The sequence below is a fragment of the Candoia aspera genome, chromosome 9 (assembly GCF_035149785.1).
Source record: "Candoia aspera isolate rCanAsp1 chromosome 9, rCanAsp1.hap2, whole genome shotgun sequence".
NCBI classification, from domain to species: domain Eukaryota; kingdom Metazoa; phylum Chordata; class Lepidosauria; order Squamata; family Boidae; genus Candoia; species Candoia aspera.
The window spans coordinates 17688040-17708763 of record NC_086161.1 but is presented as its reverse complement, the minus strand read 5'-3'; the positions used below and the strand labels follow the sequence as shown (position 1 = coordinate 17708763).

Genomic DNA, 20724 nt, shown 5'->3' with positions numbered 1-20724 from the left:
CTTAACTAAAATTTAACAGGAGAAAGGTTTTCCATAAATTGGGTGCCACCAGAGAACATCCCCCCGCTTTTCCAAAATGAGTCCCAGAAGACAATTTACTGATGATGGGATAATTCACAAGGTCTCCTTCAGTGATTTTAGCTATCACATAAGCCTATACTGAAAAAAAGCAGTTTGCCAAATAATTTGTTCCTAAGGTTTCCATTGAACCTGGCTTTGGAGCTAATGGCCATTTTCAATGTACAGTAATTAAGAGACCTTCAACCAGACAGACGACTGCAAATGAGCAAAGGTACTTCTGAAGCTATGGACATCTCCAGGTCAGCTCCTATTGCTCAATCAAGCTCCTTATTCCAGTGCTAAATGACCGCCAGGGGATGGGGACTTAAAAAGAAATTGCAGAGCTCACATCTCTTCAAAGATGTTTGGGAGAAGAACCTCTACACTTTTAGGTGATGTAGATGCTCTTCTCCTGACAAACAATGCCCTTGGATTTCTTTCACAATTGTCTTTGTATTCTAATGACAGCCTTCCTCACTGACGGAGAGAAAGCAGAGCAGGTCTGGTTCAGTGGTTTTGCCCTACATTATGTCCTCCACATTGAGAAGGCTGTCAGTTACTTCTGTCACTTCCTCAGTGGGATCAACATCCTCTACATCATCTGACAGTGCTTCCTCCAGACCAGGATCAGATGGGTGAGTGATGGAAATTGTAGAATGGGATCTGTGACAGAAGGGGGTCTATGACAGAAATGAAAACAGGAGAACTTCTATTTGAACTATTTGATGTTTTTATCTGTTTTTATGTGTTTTCTAGTTTTGTACACCACCATTGGAGTTGGGTGGCTAATAAATTCAAAGAAACAAATAAGTAAATAATGGAAAGCAATCATGGAGAACATTGTCTATTGTCAAACCACTTCACATCTCCAGGAAACAAGTAATGTTATTTTTTCAGGCTGACAAGAGGAGACAGGGCATAATTCTTTATGACTCTTATTTCTGTGTGGTCTACAGATCTATTCTTGAGCCACTGGTGGAGAGAAGAAGTTCAGCATCCTCCAGGATGGAAGAACAGCCTGCCAAAGATGATGCAGAGAACCGGGCTAATAAATTCCGTCGGAAAGACTGGAGTCTCAGTAAATCTCAGGTTATTGTGGAGAAGGAGCCAGAGGCTGAGCTGGCTTCCAAAACGGTAATAAATGTATCAGAGTGATGAAATTCCCCTGGGAACTTCTGTCATTTTCTCTTAGCCATGCAAGCTATTCACATCATTGTTAAAAGAAAAGTTGGGAGGGATTCAGCTAGCAGAACATTTGATGATCACCTCAAGGGCAAGCTGCCTATCTGTGTTGACCTCCACTAATTCCTCTGAGCATCCAGCTGCAAATATAATCATAATCCATGCTCCTAGTCTCTGTTAACCTCTGATAAGCATCACGATGTTGCTAAGTCCATTTACACTTTAGAGTGTGACTTGGGCCTCCAGTTGTGTTGGACTGCAACTACCATCAACTCCAGTAGCATATGAGGGAATTATAATCAACACAACTAGAGAACATCAGAGTGGTGAAGGCTTCCCTAAAAGAACCATGGGTTTTGATATTCCTTCATATCCATGTATTTCATTGATAGCCTGTCTTGTTTCCTTGTTTGTTCTGAGTTCTCTTTTCTACACAAAAAGCTTCTAAAAGTGCCTTAGTGACATTTTCAGGAAAGGAGCTGATTTACGGTGTGATGACCATGGTGGCATCACAAGTCGCTTCAGCAAGGATGTATTCCCTTTCTGCTGTACAGAATGCATCAGGAAAAGCACCCAGGCCAAAGAGCCTGCAACTGGGGGAAAGCAAACTAACTCTGCTTCAAAACTCATCCCTTCAACAAGCCACAGCACTCAGCCCACCGCCAATCACTCCCAAAACGCCGAGAACTCAAAGTATGTTGAGCAACCTCCACTTTTTTCCTATTCTTTTAGACAGTTGATGGGAAAAGTTAGCACAGCCTTCACCAAATTGCCATCCTCAGGGCTGGTGGAAATACCTGTTGGTTGCCCAGTTTGGAATTTCAGTTTACTTCTTTCTTTGAAATCCCACCAGTCCCCAAATTCAATGTAATTTCACAGGGCTTGATGGTGGGTCATAAAATGGCAGTTCTGGGGGTTTGGTAAAAACTGCTTTGGCCAAGAAAAGGAGGGTATGCACTTTCTGTGTCAGTAGATTAAATTCATGTTGGACCTTTTAATAGCTCCAAAGCAATAAGTCTTCTTGTTTGTATCTAAGTACTTCTAGAATCTGTGAAGGTGAAAGGTGAAAGATCCCCTGTGCAAGCACTGAGTCATGTCTGACCCTTTGGGGGGATGCTGCTTTTGCATCATTTTCTTGGCAGACTATAGCAGGGTTGTTTGCCATTGCCTTCCCCAGTAGTCACCTTCCCCAGCAAGCTGGGTATTCGTTTTACCAACCTTGGAAGGATGGAAGGCTGAGTCAACCTGAGCTGGCTACCTGAGAATCTAGCTTCCACTGGGATTGAACTCGGGTCGTGGGGAGAGTTTCGGCTGCAATACTGTGGCCTACCACTCTGCGCCACACAAGGCTATTCTAGAATCTATCAGGATCCAATTCAAGCCCAGACACAGTTTACTGCATATATTATAAATGAAGACTGAATGTCTGCTTTTAATTGAGATTTTATAATATGGCTTTGCTTATTTTTGGCTAAATTTAGAGTATAACTATTGTTTCTTTCAGATGTCTAGGGGGTTCTCTGTGCACCCATATGACTCTGTGCACCCATACAGAGAGAAACAAACAGATACAAATGTATACAAACACATTTTTCAATGAAAATTAATCTTATCACAATTTTTACACTTTCCAAAAACGACAGGAGATTTGGAAATTTGATCATGGACTCCCCAACACTGTATCTGATTTGGTCCTTCACCAAGACTGAGTAACAGATATAGTCAAAATGTTATTTTCAGAGGAACATCCATACTGAAAGGAAACTAAAGCTCGACTGATTTATCCTTTTCCATTAATACTAAGGCAGTCACCTTCAGGTTCATCAGAAGTTTGGGTGGTTTCTCCATCCTGTTGTAAGAATCCTGGAGCCTGCAATGGATAAAGTCCAACGGGAAAGGAAAGCCCGCTGAGCCTCTTTGGTGTCATTCTGGATTTTGTTTTTCCTTGTCCCCAGTGTGCATTTTTCACATGTGTTTAGGTTCATTTGCTGTGCATGGATGAAGCGTCTGTGATAACAGGGCCTAGGGAATGGCAAGTGGGATTCCAGATTGACACATCTGTTCACGATCAACTGCTAAAAGAAATGCATGCCTCAAAGTACTGGTGATGCAAGTATGCTTCTGTTAGAAACTATTTTTTCCCCTAACCATGGCCACCATCTGTCTTTCTTCTTCTCTCCACCACACTAGGTTTCCCTTCTTTGCAAACAGATGGATTAACAACCGCTAACTTGCAAAACTCTCCTCCCCCACCGCCGCCCAAATGCAAGCCCTATGAGAATAGCAGCTCAAGAAACTCCGCAGAGGTACGGTGATGGAAGACGACATTTGGATCCTATTACTTGAGACAGGAGCACCACTGTAAATATTCCCAGGGGCTTTTTAGGATCGTACCTGTGTTTTTTAAAAGTATTTGGTTGTTTCCATGGCTCTCTCCCTGAAATTGCCAGAGAGTATGGAAATGATTTTCTTTCCCCCCTTCCCAAAAGAAAAAAAAAACATAGGGGAGGGATAATGCTAAATTCTCCTCCTCCCTCTCAGCAAAATCTGTGGCTGTTGGAGCCAGTCTTCCTGGTTCTTGCTGGGAAGATTTGCTCCTTTTTGTTTCTTTAAGTCTTGTGCTTTTGCCCAGGGTCTTCCTCAGTGCAAGTCTGTCACAGATGTTAAAAACACAAAAACCTCATTGTCACATCCCTGGAACCTGCCAGTTGCCTTGGCACTCTATCAAATGAGATCACTGTTCCTGCTCTAAAAGAGATCTACTGTAGGTCCTGCACTTCTTGTTCTCTGTATCACTGGATTGGGTTTTACTTATCAGTCCACCTGCCTCTTTTTGTGTTTGCATTATTGCAGGTGGTTCCACCTCTACCCATTAGGCGAGAAATCAAGCCACCACCACCACCTCCTAAAACTAGGAAATCCGGCGTCCTTTCTTTAGACCCAGAACTACAATGAGGACTCTATACCGTCTTGTCTCCTTGCATCTTGAACTGAATGTCGGATGCTCTGTGTGCAAAGCTGGTTCTCCAGAGCTGCTCAGAATTGGCTTCTTCCTGCTGAACAACTTTGCCTTCCATTCCTGTTCCTTGGGATGTGCTCAAAATCAGCTGCTAAAATTGTGGCAAAGCTGCTGTTTTGGCTTTCAAGGCTTCTGATTCTCCTATTGGCATCCCAAGACACACCTTCTGATCATCTATGGCATACTGGGGCTTCTTCAAGGCTAAGAAACAAATTGTCCATCAGTACTTGTTCCATCATTGATAAAACACCAGCAGTGTGAAAATTCTTTCAGTGGAATTGTTCTAACAACTAAGATTTTCCTTGGTCTTGAAACAACTAAGCACCACACTGGGAAAACATATACTTGCCACTACAGTGGATTTGCATGACAAATTCAAACCCACATTGCTGCACCTGGACAATGAAAAGTGTGGAGAAGCAAATAGAGGTCTTCTAAAAACAGACGATGAAAACTTCTGAAGATCTTTCCATATGTGCCAGGCAGGAGCCTTGCTCAGTGGTTATATCTGTTCCAGATCCTCTTCAGGCAGGAAAGGGGATATGGTTTCCATCAGTCACCACTGGCCAACAGCTAGAGACTTTGGAAAAGGATAAGACTGGCATAAGAGGAAGAATTCTTTGGCCTGCTTAGCATAGACACTTTTTACCTATTCATTCCAAACTTGCCGCAAAAGCCACCAGCTTCCCAGGGCCTCTGTTGGAATGTGTAGATTTGTATATGACAGCCCAGAGCACTGGACAGCCCTGCAGATTCAATCATGTTGAGATATTATTTTATATTTACATGCTTTGCTTTTCCAGGAACATGAATATGGATCAAAAAAAATTGTTTTGCATTTGTCTATTCCCACAGTTGACCAACTGTGCCCTTGAAAGTCTTGTGGTCTCTTTTTCTCTCAAGTGTTTGCAAGCTCTGTCACATACACCGCTCATTCCTTTCTTTGTTGCACACTTTTCCAAAGTTTTGCATACAAACGGAGTGGCCTGCACTACTGTAACTTTGGAGACATGTTTAACCGAATTCTGGATGTATTTTTTTTTCTTTATGAATTATTGTGTTGCTTTAAGACTAACCTAAAGGTGTAATAATACTTGGAAATTTGGAGGACGCACTGCATACAAAAGTGCTTCATGGTTTTCCGAACTGAAACTGATAAACCAGGACTGGACAGCAGCTTAAATGTCTTATGGAACTCTTCACTAAAATGCCAGTGGGAGTATAGCCATCTGTTGACTTCTAGGTTCTTACTGTATCTACCTGTGTATGTCTTACTGTTAACTGATGCCTCTGTGCTTACTTGTTTATAGCAGAAGCTCAGGGCTCAGCCCTCATGGGACTCAAAATGATCTCGGAGATAATTCAGTTAATTGGATTATGCTATCTCTGTCCATCTTCACTTTTGAGTTATGGGCTAGGTTCACATATCACGCTATGCCATGATTTGCTTTAACAATTACTTCCAAACCACTATGTTTAAGTCACATAAGAGTTAAGCCAAGCACCAACTCACTGTATTATGGTTTAGCATGGTGTGCAGCCACAGTGTAGCTATTTATTTGCAGCGTGAATGCATTGCACAATACCATTTTCTAATAGTGGGAATTTGGGCATCCCTGCCCACAGATTATGCTTTGATTGTATTGATCATTCCTGAATTGCCACTTGTACAGGTGCTTCAGAAGATGTTCATCCACATTAATTCTTGAGGTTGCATAATACTTTCAAAGCAGAGTTACTGTTTTAAAAAGAGAATTTAGAATGTCTGTGATTGGAAAAATCTGAGAGGCATGCCCCTGATTAAGCAGGGGGCACAGTCATTGAATTAGCAGACTAGAGCTGTTGAGATTAGCTTGTGTGTTTGATTCTGGATGCCAAAAGATTAACATTATTGTGTGGATCCAAGCTGTTTAATTGGCATATGCAGGGAAAATATGCATTTGGAGAGAAATGCATGGCTGTTTATGGCTCTGCTTGTCATTCCTCAACTTATGCACTGTTTGTTCAAAGAAATCACCAGCAGGAATTTAATGCACTCAGCTGGTAAAGCTAACTTTGTTTACTGAACTCAGCATTTTGTATATATCTTAACAGCCTCTCAGTAATTCAGATGTAATTGCCTTAGGCAAAATGTCTAGCTATAAGGCTGAGGTTCATGTTTTAATGTTGTACATAGCTCATTTGCTTCTTCAACCCTCCCCCCATCTTCTCAGCTCTACTTTTATTTTGACCATCACTGCTCTCTGATTGTTTTCTACTATATCTTGTCGTTCCATATTGACAAAGATTCCAGACTAGTGCATGTAGGTAAAGATTTTCTGATTTTTATGACTCCAGCAATGCTCAAAGCTATTAGCCTCTCTTGACCAATGCTAGAACTAGAAGCCTCACAGACAGTGATTCAAGGACACAGCTCTCAATTAGTATGTTTATGGCAAGAACTAAGAAATCTTAGCAATGGTCAAGAGTAAGATGCAAGCCCTATTTATAGTACAAGCAAGGTTCAGTTATGCCTTTGTCTCTTCCCCCACCCCCTAGTGCAGCTGATGGGAGGCACAGTCATTGAATTAGCAGACTAGAGCTGTTGAGATTAGTTTGTGAGTTTGAATCTGGATGCTGAAAGATTAACATTATTGTGTGGATCCAAACTGTTTAATTGGCCTGTACAGAGAGAAGATGCATTTGGAAGGAAACAAGAAGCTTGTTTATGACTTCCTAAAACAGCTGTCGCTCAGAGATAAAGCACACGTTTCACATGTGGAAGACCAGAGATTCTGTCCTCAGCATTTTCAGTTCTTAAAAAAGGACAGGATGTACAGGAAGGGAAGATAACGATCTGAGATTTAGAACTGCAGAATAGATCATTTTGAGCTGAGCCAGGAGTGCATTCAGCTCCAAAGTCCTCTTTTTGTAGCCCATAGAGCCTCGCCTAATCATAATTGCTAGAAATTTAGAGCATAAATTATTGCCACTTTAATTTGGAAGACCCACAATAAGTATATTGTAAACCCTAAAATAGATTTGCCATATTTTGGGGGGGAAATAGTGAAAGAAAACCTCCAAACGCTCCCCACCCCAAATCACACCCACATGTGTAATATGATTGTATCCACTTACAGTAAAGTAGGAGGACTAAGGGACAACCTGCGCTCAGATCCAGCAAGTCTCAGTTTCATAGGTTCCCAGGAGTCAGGGGAATGGTAATTAATTGTAGAGGGAATAGGGAATGGCTTTGAAGGACAGGAGGAAGAGCTGCTACCAGGGCAATGGCCAGATAAGAGGGGCTTGAGCCTGGGCCAAGCAAGTAACTTGAGAAAATGTTCAGACAAAGATAAAGTGAGGGAGGAGGGAGCACATTAAGACTTGCAAGATTCTGTTACTAGAACCATGACAGTTAAAGTACTCCTGACCTATTTGGCATTGGTTTCTTAGTCTGCTCTACCTTGTTGGCCTGACATTAATTCTGAATGAATTGCTGACCTTCATGACAAAGTAGTGGAGTAAGGAGTGAAACAGAAGTACCAGTAGAAGAGAATTTATATAGCTCAGGGTTGAACTGTGGAGTCCTTGGTGCTCTCTGAGCTTGGTTGTTTGCTTGCAGATGATAATGATGTTACCTAGTTGGGTAATGAAATGTCCGCAAGCAAACAACCAAGCTCATAGATCACCAAGGGCTCCACAGTTAAACACAAGTGTCACAGTCCTAGCCACAAACTCAGTGGCAGGTTTGCAGGCCAAAGGTTCCAAGTTCATCCTCTGGTCTCACCAGTTTGAAGAACCAAGTAACAGATGATAAGAAATAATTTAGCTTGAGATCAAGAGTTGAAGCCATGCAGAGTGTAGACCATAGTAGGGTAGATGGAGAAATAATTTGATGGCAGCTGTCTGTGTCCCTATAGAACTCCCATTTCTAAATGGGAAGTAGCTGAGGTGCTGAAATTAGTGTCAGGCTTTTGGGATGTTGCCTGGATCATAAGTAATCCTCTTCCTAGGTACAAATCACTGAGTCATCTTAGGAAGATTTATTGAAATGAAATGAATGAGGTTACAAGAATTTCAGCAACTTGGCTATTTCCCATTTAGAAGTGATTTCTCTCCTATTAGAATGGCATTTCTTTCGGAAGACATACTGTATCTTTGGAGTCTTTTCACTGATAATGTATGAGCAGGTGTATTTACATAACTGTAAATACAGCTATGTAAATCCAGATCAGCCACAGAACTAAGGTAGGGAACCTGTGGCCATCCAGGTATTGCTGAACCACCATTCCAAGTTGCCCAAGTATCATGGCCAATGATGAGGGAAGCTAGTAGCTGCAGTTGGCAGCTTGTGGAGCCCCTACTATTCCTATTACTCCACACTGTTGTATGCTAATCAGAACTGCATTCTCATATTCAGAGCAAATGATTTTTTGTCCTTTTTTTGTTGTTGGGCATGAAATATGTCCAGATTATTTTTCACACTGGCTATAAAATGTAGTGTTCATCTCCTTATCCTGTAAAACATCTGCATTTCCAAAGCCATAAGATGGCAGTATTTTTGCAGATTCTTCTTCTCCCTGATTGAGCTTGGCACCTCTTCTCTTTGCCAGTATGTTTCTCCAGTTTCTCTCTGAATTTGGAATAAATTCTGCCTGCCTTTTGTTGCCAGTTGGCTTCAGAAAACAGATTGTATATGCACTTGGGAAGGCTGGGTGGGTTAATGGGAAACCATATTTGAATCTAACTATGGAGAAAATAGTAGATGTTCTCAGCATTACATAGACTTCCACTTCCAGCTGTGCTGGTTACCAGTGAAGATACAAATGTCTTAAGAGCTGTGGTTTTCCTCTCTGCCCAACCCAGGAAAACATGGTGAATTCTTCCTGGAACATCTTTCACTCTCCTCCCTTTTATGATTCTTGGAAGACAATACCAGCTCCAGATTACTTTTGCCTGGAGATGAATGCTTCTTGACTTAAAAACATCTGTTTTTGGATGGTTGTCTTCCGGAGTTTCTGTGGGTGACTTCAAGTGAGTTGCATACTTCCATGAGGATAAAATGGGCAGGAGAGAATGGCTACTCCTGGGTAGAGCTGCCACCTCCAATTCTTTTATCCATGTCCCCTCTGTATGAAAAGGCACCAGACTATCCACCAGGATGAGTAAAATCTGGAAGGACATGGCCTGAAGCAAATGATGAAGCAGACTTGCTGAAATTTTAAGCAGGTTTTGATGTGGATAGATAACCAGCTAGAAACTCATGTCTGAGCTTTCTAGCGGTCTAAAAGGACATAAATAAAGTTTATTTTAAAATAAACTATTTTAAAAAATAGTTCTCCAAGGAATGTCTGAAATTTATACATGCCAGCTATGCTCAACTTTATTCTGTTCTTATTCTGGGCTCAATTTCATTCTGTTAATAGTTGAACAACTATGTAGGAAAACAATCTCTGTGCAAGAAGCTGGTAAGTGTAATTAGACTCCCTAGCACTGCACACAAGCATGACTTACAAGCAGACACTCCTTGTGTATCCCAAGTCTCAGAACAGTTATTGAAGCCCTTCACCAACCTGGCACCCTGTAGATGCATATTACCTCCTTAGCTGCTGTATTTGTCGTCTACATTTGGCCACACAGACAATAATACCACACACAAGAGTTCATGTGAATGATTAAACACTGTTAGGTAAGAGCTTCATTAGGGAAAAATGTTCTGTGGTCCAAGGGGCACATCCAAAGATTTGTTAATGATTTGAAGCATGGGGTCTTATATCTGGCTGGTTTTATATCACCATCACATTGTTGTGCCTATTGATTGACCATTAAATTAAAATTGTTATTTTCAGTACAGAATTTATTGCAGCAGACTTGCCTTATTTATTTTTATAACTGTAAATGAGAATATTAAAAAATATATGATTCTATGTTTGATTGCCTGTCTTTGTATAGGTACACCTGCATTCAAAGGATTAATTGTAGAACTGCATGCATCAGCATTTCTTTTGATGAAGAAGTAATGATGGGTGAAAGTAGGATAACTATTTTAGGTGGAACATCTTTTTTCCTGCAGGCTATGCCAAATCTGGAAATAGGAAAGGCCATACCTGTTAGTTTTGGACTTACCATATCTTTTAAAATCTAATTTGACCTTTTGTAAAACTGTTTCCTTGTTATGATGCCCAGTTATTATGTGATAGTTGCATGAATAAGAATTACATGATTCTGACGGTTAATGTCTTGAGTTTTAAAATGGAATGCTTCCACCAAACGTTTGTCTATTCTTATATTTCAAGACAACCCAGCATTAAATGGAGTAGATTTTTTTTTAAAATTTAGAATTTGACTTTAAGCAGTATTCTTAAATGCCTAAAAGAGCTGGGATTCTAGGAGATAGGATTAAGAGGGCTTGAATGGAAAACATTATGTATGCCAAGTTGTCAGTGTTAATACTCAAAAAAAAATCCACAAAGGCAGTATCTTTATTAGACAACCTAGTAAGTTTTTGGTTTATTAAAATTCTTCATCAGACTGATTAAGAATGAGAAAAAGGAATGGGGATTGTTGCTGAACTGACTTGCCATTGCTATATCAGTTGCATTCTTCAGTGAGAAAAGAGCTGCAAAGAATGGCACTGGATATTAATGGGTATGGGATGCTACCAAGTGGAGCTGAATTACTGCAAGGATGCTGAAAGGCAGTGGCCAAAAGCATTTGATTGTGCAGTTAGCAGCCCAAATCCATATTTTTTCCGTATTATATAAAACACCCAGGTCCCTTGGTAGTAGAAAAATAAAAAAATCAGCCAAGTACTCCTATGTTCTGTTGTTGCATGATGAAATTTATGTATATCAGTGGAGATCAGAAGCACCAATAATGACATGCTGTTCAGTGATGCCATTGGTGTGCCAGATTGTGAGAGAACAGCCTGTGGGTAAATAACCCAAATTTTCCTGGATTGTTCCTGAACAATCACCCATTGTTGGGATGGTGAGCCTGCCTTCTAGATCAAATAAGTATTGTGATCTGCAAGCAATCATAAGCATGTTTGACTTACAAAAGTCAGTATAGTTGTGTTTACTTTTCCCAAGAGAGAATTGCATGCTATTGTCAAGTAGTTTAAGGACATTTTATTTGAAGCTTAATAACACAATGGCAAACTAGATATTTTCCCCGTTGGTTTGTCTACAGCATACCTAAGTCAAGTCTGATGTTGCAGTTAAATGTTTGCTTTGCAACAGTTCCCTTCTGCTTTATTTTTCATTTGGACTTTCGCAGCTTTAGATCTTCTTCTGTCCCTTCTCTCCTTCAATTAGACTTGCCTGCAATGCACACATTGATGGTTATTTTAAATATATATTTTAAAATCTTTTTTTCCCAGTACCATTCAACATTTTAAGATTTTAATTGAAGTATATCGTTTCTACAGTTTTTAATACATTTGTGAAGTACCAACAGTTTTCTCAGCATTGTAGAGATATTACAAGTCTGTGTTGTTAGACTCAAAATAGAAACAGATACAATAAGAAAGGAGAAAAAGTAACAGGGAAGAAAAAAGTATAAATCAGGCAATAGCAATTCCTTCTCTGGCTGACAGAAGGGCCAGATTGGTCTGTCTTTTATCAGAATCCTTAGGAGGCAGGATCAGAAGCCACACAGGATTTCTTCTGAGCTTTGAAAGAATCACAGTTTTTCACATTAGTCTATTGTTTTCTTCATAGCAGCCCCCATCATGTTCAGTGTTTACTTCCAAGTAAATAAATACAAGAATTTAGTCTTAATTTTATTTGTTTCCCCTTCTCCAAGTCTAGAGGAATAGTTCAGACCTTGGAAACTGTGAGATCGACATGATGCCCAGTTCCAATAGAAGAGAATCTCTGTAGCTCAGGGTTGAACTGTGGAGTCCTTGGTGCTCTCTGAGCTTGGTTGCTTGCTTGCAGACATTTCATTACCTGACTAGGTAACATCATCAGTACTGGTAAGTGTGGGGTTTGCTTCCTCTTTATATACAGTAGCTTACCCTGCCAGTGTTGGTGGGGGTGTGGTTTTCTCCTTGGTAGTTCCTTAATTGGGGTCTTGTTTTCTGCTTGATTGTTTGTCTGCTTGATTGTTAAACCACATTTACACACCATCCAAAAGAGACAATAAGAAAAGCTAAGAAAGAAACAAAAAGACCAGAACATTTCCTTTCCAGCAGCCTACTCCCAGATAAGCAGGGATTAATACCAGACAAACAAGCAGAAAACAATACCCTAATCAAGGAACCACCAAAGAGAAAGCCACACCCCCACCAACATTCACAGGGCAAGCTACTGTATATAAACAGGGAGCAACCCCCACACTCACTAGCACTGATGATGTTACCTAGTCGGGTAATGAAACGTCTGCAAGCAAACAACCAACTCAGCACCAAGGACTCCACATGATGCCCAGTGTGATATCTCTCTCTGATGCTTAGCCTAAATGTTTAGAATGGGTGGAAAAAAGTTTTTAAACTGGAGGGGCAATGGATTGCAAGAGGATCAATAGCAGATGGTGTTTGTAGAGTTAGGTTCTGATATAAATGAAGTTGCCTTCATTTATATGAAGTCCCCAAGAGAAGATTATGTAGTTATGCAGGGCAGTTGAGAGCAAAAGACAAAGGCTGAATTCACTGGAATTGGTTTACGTTTATTCACGATTTACAACATTTGGGTCCCACATTTTTACTCTTAGAAACAATTCCAAAGTGGGGATGTCAACTTGTTCAAAATCATTTACAATCAATGCAATGTTAAGTGTGGTGTAAACCCAGACCACTATGGTTTACTCAGCAAACTACAGTTAAACTATTGTTTAGTGAGATATACTCATCCAGCCATACTAATTGAAGGAAGGAAAATTTTGTTGCTCAGAAGCAAAACACTGAAAGATATTGGAAAATATTAAGTAGCTACTGAAGGGGAAAAAGATGGCCAACTTGCTGCAGGAGGATAATTATGAAAAGTGGGCTAATGAGCCTGCCTTGCCCCCAGGCTGAAATATTTCGAACACCCCTTTTTTTCTAAAAGATAATCTCTAGTTTTCCCACCCACCTTAAAAAAAATCTAACTGGCATTCCCCTTAACAATATTTTGAGTTTCAGATTACTGTAGGCAGTAAGGAAGATGACCTTGATGAAGATATGCAAGCTCCATTACCAAAACAACAAAGGGGGAAAGCATATCTTAAGTCCACAACAGTCAGAAAACATTCAGAAGAGATTCAGACATCTCACTAATTCACCAGAGTATAAGAAGGGGGAAGAGCTACAGCACAATCAGACTTGTGAGATCCTGTTGTTATAACCAATCTCAATGCACATAGTTTTAGCTTTCCTGTGGAGTTGATTTCCTGTTCTGGTCTACTTGTAGGGCTGACAGTTACATTCTGCTGCTGTTAAAGTACTAGAAGGGAAAATACTGGAAAGTTGAAGGTGACATTTAAAAGGGAGCTTACTTACAAGAGCACCTTTCAGTCCTCTGAGCGTGAAATGCTGGTGTGGCACATTGCATTCAAAGGGCTGCAGCTCGCCAGCCTTCTCCATCTCATTTTCAATCTGTGTTGGAGAAAAGGGATTCAAGTGATGGTCTGGAATCATGGAAAGTCTGAGTTCTGGGATGGAAATTTCAGAAGCTGTACAGCGGAATTGTTTAGGGTCTTCTCCATATTTGGGAAAGGCCAATAACGTAAGTAATCAGTGGCTCTCCAAGCACCCTTCAACAATAGCATATAACCAAGACCTCCTGTCCTGATGGAGTTCCCCAAGGAAAGGTGATAGGAGAGAGCTGCTGGTTGGTTGCCATGTTCCAGAAGCCAACCTTCTCCCACAGAAATATTCCTTGATAGAAAGATCTGGTGCACATTGTTATGTGCCCCCTCCCCTCCAGCAATAGTTCTGTTCTTTTCCTTATAAATTAGTACCAGAATGAGCAGCCCAAGCTTCAGGAAATAGGAACATCCAGCTTGATCATGGCTGGGTTCAACACATCACATCATTATAAAAAACAAAATATGTGACTGAAATTACCGAAAGGTAACTTACCTCTTGGAAGGAATCTATTAGGTTTTCCACATCTCTCTTCCCACCAGGTTGGAAGCCATATGACCAATGTTGGGCAGAGCAGATTGTTAAAGAGATGAGCAACAAGAAGGAACTTGAAATTAGCATCCTAGTCGTCTGCATTCTGTCACAACCCGGAGACAATGGAGCAGCTCTGCTAATGAAGAAAGAAACTAACTAAAGAAAATCTGAACATGTCTCCCTGAAAAATATTATTGTAGTTGCCAACATGCATTTTGCTTATTCTGTAGGTATGTTACCTGATTGGTAGTCAAAGTTGGAAGTGGTTCCTCTGATACCTCCTTTGGTGTGGGTGAACATACTTCCTTGCTTTATAAATATACCCCTTCTCCATCCTTGACGCATCTGGTCCAGGTAGCCACGTTCATAACTGTCTCACGCTGACTGTAATTGTGGCCTTATTTGAGTCATAATGAGTAGCAAGGATTTGGACCCCCTTCCTGGCTGGCTGGCAAACATAGCTGATCTTTTCTCTTTAAAAGCCTAACAATCTTTCTTGAGGGAAGCCATGCAAACTGAGACATGCTAAATCCAGATGATTTTATATCAGTTTGTGAGTGTGCATCAATAAATGCTGGGTGGAATCCTTAAACTGACTAGTTTGAATGGCTTGGAAAAAGTTTAATGAGGAAGTCACTTTAATGAGTTCAAAATCCTGAGTCTTCCCATCAATCTGTTCAGACGATTGGGAAGGAATAATAACTGCAGTGGTGCTTTCACAGTTGAGTATCAAAGAGAACCTTTCAGTCCAGAGGTGCAGGGGGAAAAATTTCTCAGAAACATTCGCAATGATCCTAGCAGATTCTTCTGTTCCTATCTTATAAATGTGTTGCCTTTTTTTTTTTTTTGGCTGTTGCTGGATTTATATCCTACCTTTTCTCATCCCTTTATTTTATCCCCGCAGCAACCCTCTGTGGTATGTTCAGCAATACACTCAGAGAGGGTGTAACTGGCTCAGTCATCTGTTTTTCTGTAATGGTACATGAGAAAGACCTTGAAAGACAGGGCAAAGAGATGCTGCCTAGGGCACGGACTGATAAGAGAGGGTATAGCCGCAGCTACACAATGGATGGAGAAAGAGGCTCAGAAGGGACCCTCCCTAATTTCTCAGGCTGTAAAGGAGACAGCGGGAGATTTGTACTTTCAGACTTGGAAGATTCTGTTAATAGCTCATCTGGTTGTGTTTCCTGTCTGGTCTACCTAGTAAGGCTGACAGTTGTTTTAAGGAAGCTGTGAATGAAGGACCCCTTGAATGACATTGCAAAGCAAAATGGACACCCACTTCTACCTAGAACATTGAAAGGGCCATGATACTTGGTTTTGCTCATAGCAAAGATGGACACAATAGAAAAAAATAGATCTACTGAAGAAAGCATATATGAAGAAAATATGATGCAAATATATGGAAGAGTTGTACCAACCCCCCCCCAAAAAAAAGATTCCAAAATCAACACATGGAAAGGTTTGATTACTGTAGTAGAGCTAGACATTCTGGCAAGTGAAGTTAAATATTGTCTTGAAAATAATTGCTACCAACAAAGCTGCAGGAGTTGATGGAACACCAGCAGTACATTTATATTCCAGGACCAAAAAGGACAATGTGAAAGAATGCTCAAACTACTGAAGAAATACACCTCCTTCTCATTTTGCAATCCAGACTTCAACAGTACATGAAATGAGAACTGCCAGATGTACAAGCTGGATTCAGAAGAGTTCCACTACCACCCTGCCCACATATTTTTGGTTTACTAGCTATATATAAAGGGTTTGACTATGTGTTGTTGTTTATTTGTTCAGTCGCTTCCAATTCTTTGTGACTTCGTGGACCAGTCCACGCCAGAGCTCCCTGACATTCATCGCCTCCCCCAGGGACGAGTCCGTCACCTCTAGAATATCATCCATCCACCTTGCCCTTGGTCGGCCCCTCTTCCTTTTGCCTTCCAAAAGGAAGAGTATGTAGACTACATACTATGACTATGTAGACTACAACAAACTATGGGTATGGCTCTTAAAAAATGTGGGTGTACCAGGCCACTTTCTCTTCCTGTTGACGAATATGTATGAAGACCAGAAAGCAACATTTAGAACAGAATATGGAGCAACGAAATAGTTCAAAGTTGGGAATGTGCCAAGGCTGCATATTGTCACCTTGTTTATTCATCCAATGCAGAATATATCATGAGAATTGCTGGATGAGAAGAAATTGAAATTGAAATTGCTGGAGAAACCACCTCAGCTACCTTGATGTTACCATTTTGATAACTAACAGAAAGGAAGACTTAAAGAATCTCTTCTTGAAGGTTAAAGGAGAACAAAAGCTGTTGCTATGTATGTATGTGTAGATATGCATGATGATAGAGATGATTGATAGACAGACAGACAGACAGACTCAACATGCCATTCCAAACCAATGAAAATGGACAGAGAATTTGAAATGGTAACAGGTTTTATTTTCCTAGGCTCCAAAATTCTCAGCAGCGACTGTAGGCACTACCAAGCCACTGCTATTTGGGAGAAAGTGTACAACAGATCTAGATAAAACACTGGAATGCAGAGACTCCACATGGACAACAAAACACGGTACTATCAAGGCCGTGGTTTTCTCAGTTGAAATATGGATAGGGAAATTGGATGATCAGGAAGACTAAACTAAGAAAAATTGGTGCCTTTGAATTGTGCAGCTGAGAAAGTTTTTGAGAATACTTTGGACCACAGGAAGAACAACGCATTCATTAATAGATAAAATAAAACCAGTCACTGGCCACTGGAAGGATGAACGATGAAGCTAAAGCTTAAATAGTTTGGATACATAACAAGAATCATTGGAGAAGACCCCAACGCTGGAAAAAAATAAAAGGCAATTAAAGAAGACGCTGACAGAAGACAGATTGGCTAGTTACTATCACTGATGACGCAAGTAAGCCTCTACAAGAACTCAAAGCAGCAATTGTTAACACAATCCCAGCAGAATGAAGTCATGAAGGATCAGAAGTGCTTGCACGACTAAACAAAAATCCTTGTAGAAATCTTACACAAGTGAGATCTTTCTATGCCCTGTCTATAAAGGGTCTTAATGATAGATCAGTGGTAATCAAACATTTTGGTCTCAGGACCCCTTTACATTCTTAAAAATGATTGAGGACCCCAAAGAGCTTTAGTTTATGTGGGTTATATCTATCAATATGTACTATATTAGAAATTAAAACTGAGAAATGTTAAAATCTTTATTTATACGACTTCCCCAGACCACACTTTGAGAACCACTGTGATAGACAAAGCCATACTGTATGTGAGAATGTATATATCACCAAAAGAGCAGAGTGCCATATTGGGATTAACCTGCTTGAGGTCAGGCTAGCCTCAAACCTGGCCACCTTCTAGAAGAAGCTGAAGACTGAGTTCATCCAGAAGGCGCTTGGGCCATGATGCCAGGTGTGAAATAATAAATGAATAAATAAATAGTGGAGCTATAATCAACTACTATGGAGCGTTCAAGAGAATTAGCTTCAAAAATATTGTAAGCTGGATCTTAGATGTGAACAAGAGGACTATTACACTCCATCCCCCCTGAGATTTTATAAGGCTTTACTGTAATTCAGTTCAGCTTTTCCTTCCTGTTTCTTCAGTGTGTTAATGGATAGGGATAATTTGCAGGAAATATTTCAAGAGGATTTGTGTAACTTTGTTAAAGGTTAATGTATTTTTTCCTTCAATTTCATCATGTTGGCAAGGACTCCTGCAGGACTCTCACAGGGACAGTGAAAACTCAAGCTGTGAACGCCATTTACTTGCAATTAAAAGAAAAACAGGGCAAATGAATGGCTGTTCCATGCAAGCCTGATATTTGTTGCTAATGCCCTAGGTGTACTTTGTTGAATTGGTTGAGTGGCTGGGTAATTTTTGCAATGATAGTTCTGGCTGCATTTGCCAACCCCATTCCACTGCTGAAGTGGTCCTTGATATGACATCTCAACCATACAGTCCCTTGTATATATGCCCACATTTTTTCCAAGATCCAGCACCCCAGGCAAATTCCCATACATCTTTTGCTTCTCTGATCATGACCAAAATGAATAAATCACAGCAATAACATATGGTGGTTAACTAAGAACAAACTTCCTGAAATGAGAACTGGCTACTGGTGAACCATCATATTGGCACATCTTTAATATCAGATCTGCCTCTGGGATATCACTCCCTTTCCTGTAATAAATAAATAAATAAATAAATATTAAAGATCAAAAAGGACAATAAATAAAAATACTTGCCATTTTCTTTCCTTCTCCCCCTACTAGTAATTTTGTAGAATTGTTTAATTATTTGCTAAGATGTAATTTATTTATCTTTGGAATAGTTGAAAAAACCCAGTTACCATGCTTTGTACCGATTTGTGGCTTAGCATGCCATGTGACTCCAGCCAGTTGTGAGTTTTTTGCTAAACAATAGTGTAGCACCAATCCAAACTCTAAAATATGCTGAAGGAGTTCTTTCACTTTTCCCAAAATCAAAGGAGGCTTATGGTCCTCAACAAACCTGAACAAAATACATTTTAAAAAATCACTAAAATTTGAAAGAAATACTGGAAAAGCTTTTATGTTGACAGGTTTGACTTATTTGCAAGATCAGAGGAAACTGTTTCCAAATTTTATTATGCTAGGAACCCCCACCTTTAACAGCAAAATATGAAACTACTTTTAAATCCAAAGGCCAAATTGATTAAACTTCCCAACCTAATCTTTAATAGTGTTCTTTTCCAATTCAGAGACAAAAATTTGCAAGTTTCTGATATTCTTTATTTATACTGTGTATACTTCACATTCTGACCAAGGTAGTTATGAAGATCTCTTATGGACAAGTGAACATACTGTGATTATTTAAGACATTCAGCTTCAACAAAATGGATACAACTTATACACAGAGAATTAAGAAAATAGAATTCTGCAATAAGAGATCTTACTCCATTCTGAAATATACATGATTAAGAGAATGGGGGGAACATAGCTAAATCAAGTTCTTCCAACTCAAAAGTCCTCATTACGTCCTTGTAAAGATTAGTTTGGTACCCTTGAAACAGTATCATTTTTTCTCTCCCCCGCTTTCTAATACTTTGGTGGAAATATAAGCACCAGGGTTTTTTTGTTGTTGTTTTAATATCCGAAATCCAAGCTGCCAGACCAACCCAGTTCAAAAACCACTCAAAATGACTAAAGTAATGTTCCACCATATGGAAGACTGGGAATTCAAAGCAAGCCATTTGCTACTAGCTTTTCATCCAAGGGTCACAAAAGTACAGTTCACTCTAAGTGCTATCGATTTGCTGTTGACTTTTTTTTTTTTTTTGGTAATTCAAGCATCTTCTTGGCCATTTTTTTAAAAGTTGGATGGTAGGCATCACTCAGCATGGACCGTCCACCCAGCCTCCATTTGTGGCTTAGGATAAAAAGCTTGTTTCACACTTTCATTGTTCCCTGTAAGGAACAAGAATATAGTTGGAATCTATCTTATTTCTGTTGCAACTGAAACATGTTTATATATTAAATAACAAGGTGGTGTTAAACTTCATTTCCCATCAGCCCCAGTGAGTTGGCTAATGGCAATGGATGATGAGGATTGCAATCCAAGAATACAGCACCAGTTCCAGATATATAGGCTGATGAAACATTAGCTTCTATGTGCATTAAAAAAAACCTTTTATTTCTTGATTTTTTTCCTATAAAAATACGGTGGTGGTTCATCTTTTGCTTTGCATAGGCACATAAAAAGGTTTGGGGGTGGGGGAGGGAAGTACCTTTAAGGCCAGATCTTAAAGTTGTGATATCTGGACTGGGGAAAATAGGGGTGGGGGTGGGGAACCATGCAGTATGTGAATTATCTCCATTCCTTTCTCTGTAATATTTCCATATTTTCTAGGCATCTTTTTGCTGTCTCTCTATTCCCAGCCCTTTATTTCCCAGTATCTTTGACAACAGAAACTATGTAAAGTAGCCTGAGCTATTTCTGATCCCTCCCTATTTTACCCAGGGTCCCCAGGGGACTTCAGTCAACTTTTGACTAAGAAAAGTTGAAGAAATCAAGGGCAGGACATTATTCCACTGTGATGGAAACCTGCAATGGTACCAGCCTATTAACATGTTCAGGATGTACCTTCACCAATGCTGATATAAGAGCAATTGAGTCCTTCTAACGGATCAAGGCCACAAAATGTAGATGCTGGTATGTCCAGTGACAATAAAAAAAGTATACCGTAGCAATTTGGGGCTCACTGGAACCTCTGCCCTGCATTTGCACATTCAATTCCCAACTATTAGAAATGAGCAGCACATGTTAAAAATGAAGCACTCAGTCTCCCCCATAATACCTCGGGCAGTGTCTCTCAACCCCA

The 20724-nt window shown here is 40.1% G+C and overlaps 2 protein-coding genes across 3 annotated transcripts in view; one reads left to right on the top strand and one right to left on the bottom strand.

Moving 5' to 3' along the window:
• Positions 1–10369, top strand: part of DOCK5 (dedicator of cytokinesis 5) — a 117597-nt gene extending 107228 nt beyond the window's left edge. Inside the window, exons 48-52 of the mRNA XM_063311107.1 lie at positions 529–695; positions 1017–1194; positions 1797–1935; positions 3433–3548; positions 4096–10369. Coding sequence (XP_063167177.1) covers positions 529–695; positions 1017–1194; positions 1797–1935; positions 3433–3548; positions 4096–4197 — 702 coding nt within the window. The 3' untranslated portion in view covers positions 4198–10369. The remainder of the gene's footprint in view (positions 1–528; positions 696–1016; positions 1195–1796; positions 1936–3432; positions 3549–4095) is intronic.
• Positions 10370–11353: 984 nt separating this feature from the next.
• Positions 11354–18775, bottom strand: GNRH1 (gonadotropin releasing hormone 1). 2 transcript variants are annotated; one of them, XM_063310930.1, is made up of 4 exons: positions 18715–18775; positions 14304–14475; positions 13722–13817; positions 11354–11562 (listed from the first exon to the last, which is right to left on the bottom strand). In XM_063310930.1, exons 2-4 carry the CDS (start codon positions 14442–14444, stop codon positions 11521–11523), a joined length of 279 nt encoding a protein of 92 aa, XP_063167000.1. In that variant the 5' UTR covers positions 14445–14475; positions 18715–18775; the 3' UTR covers positions 11354–11520. The 2 variants fall into 2 exon arrangements, with proteins under 2 accessions (XP_063167000.1, XP_063166999.1); XM_063310929.1 differs by lacking the exon at positions 18715–18775 and having other exon boundaries at positions 14304–14964.
• Positions 18776–20724: the final 1949 nt, after the last annotated feature.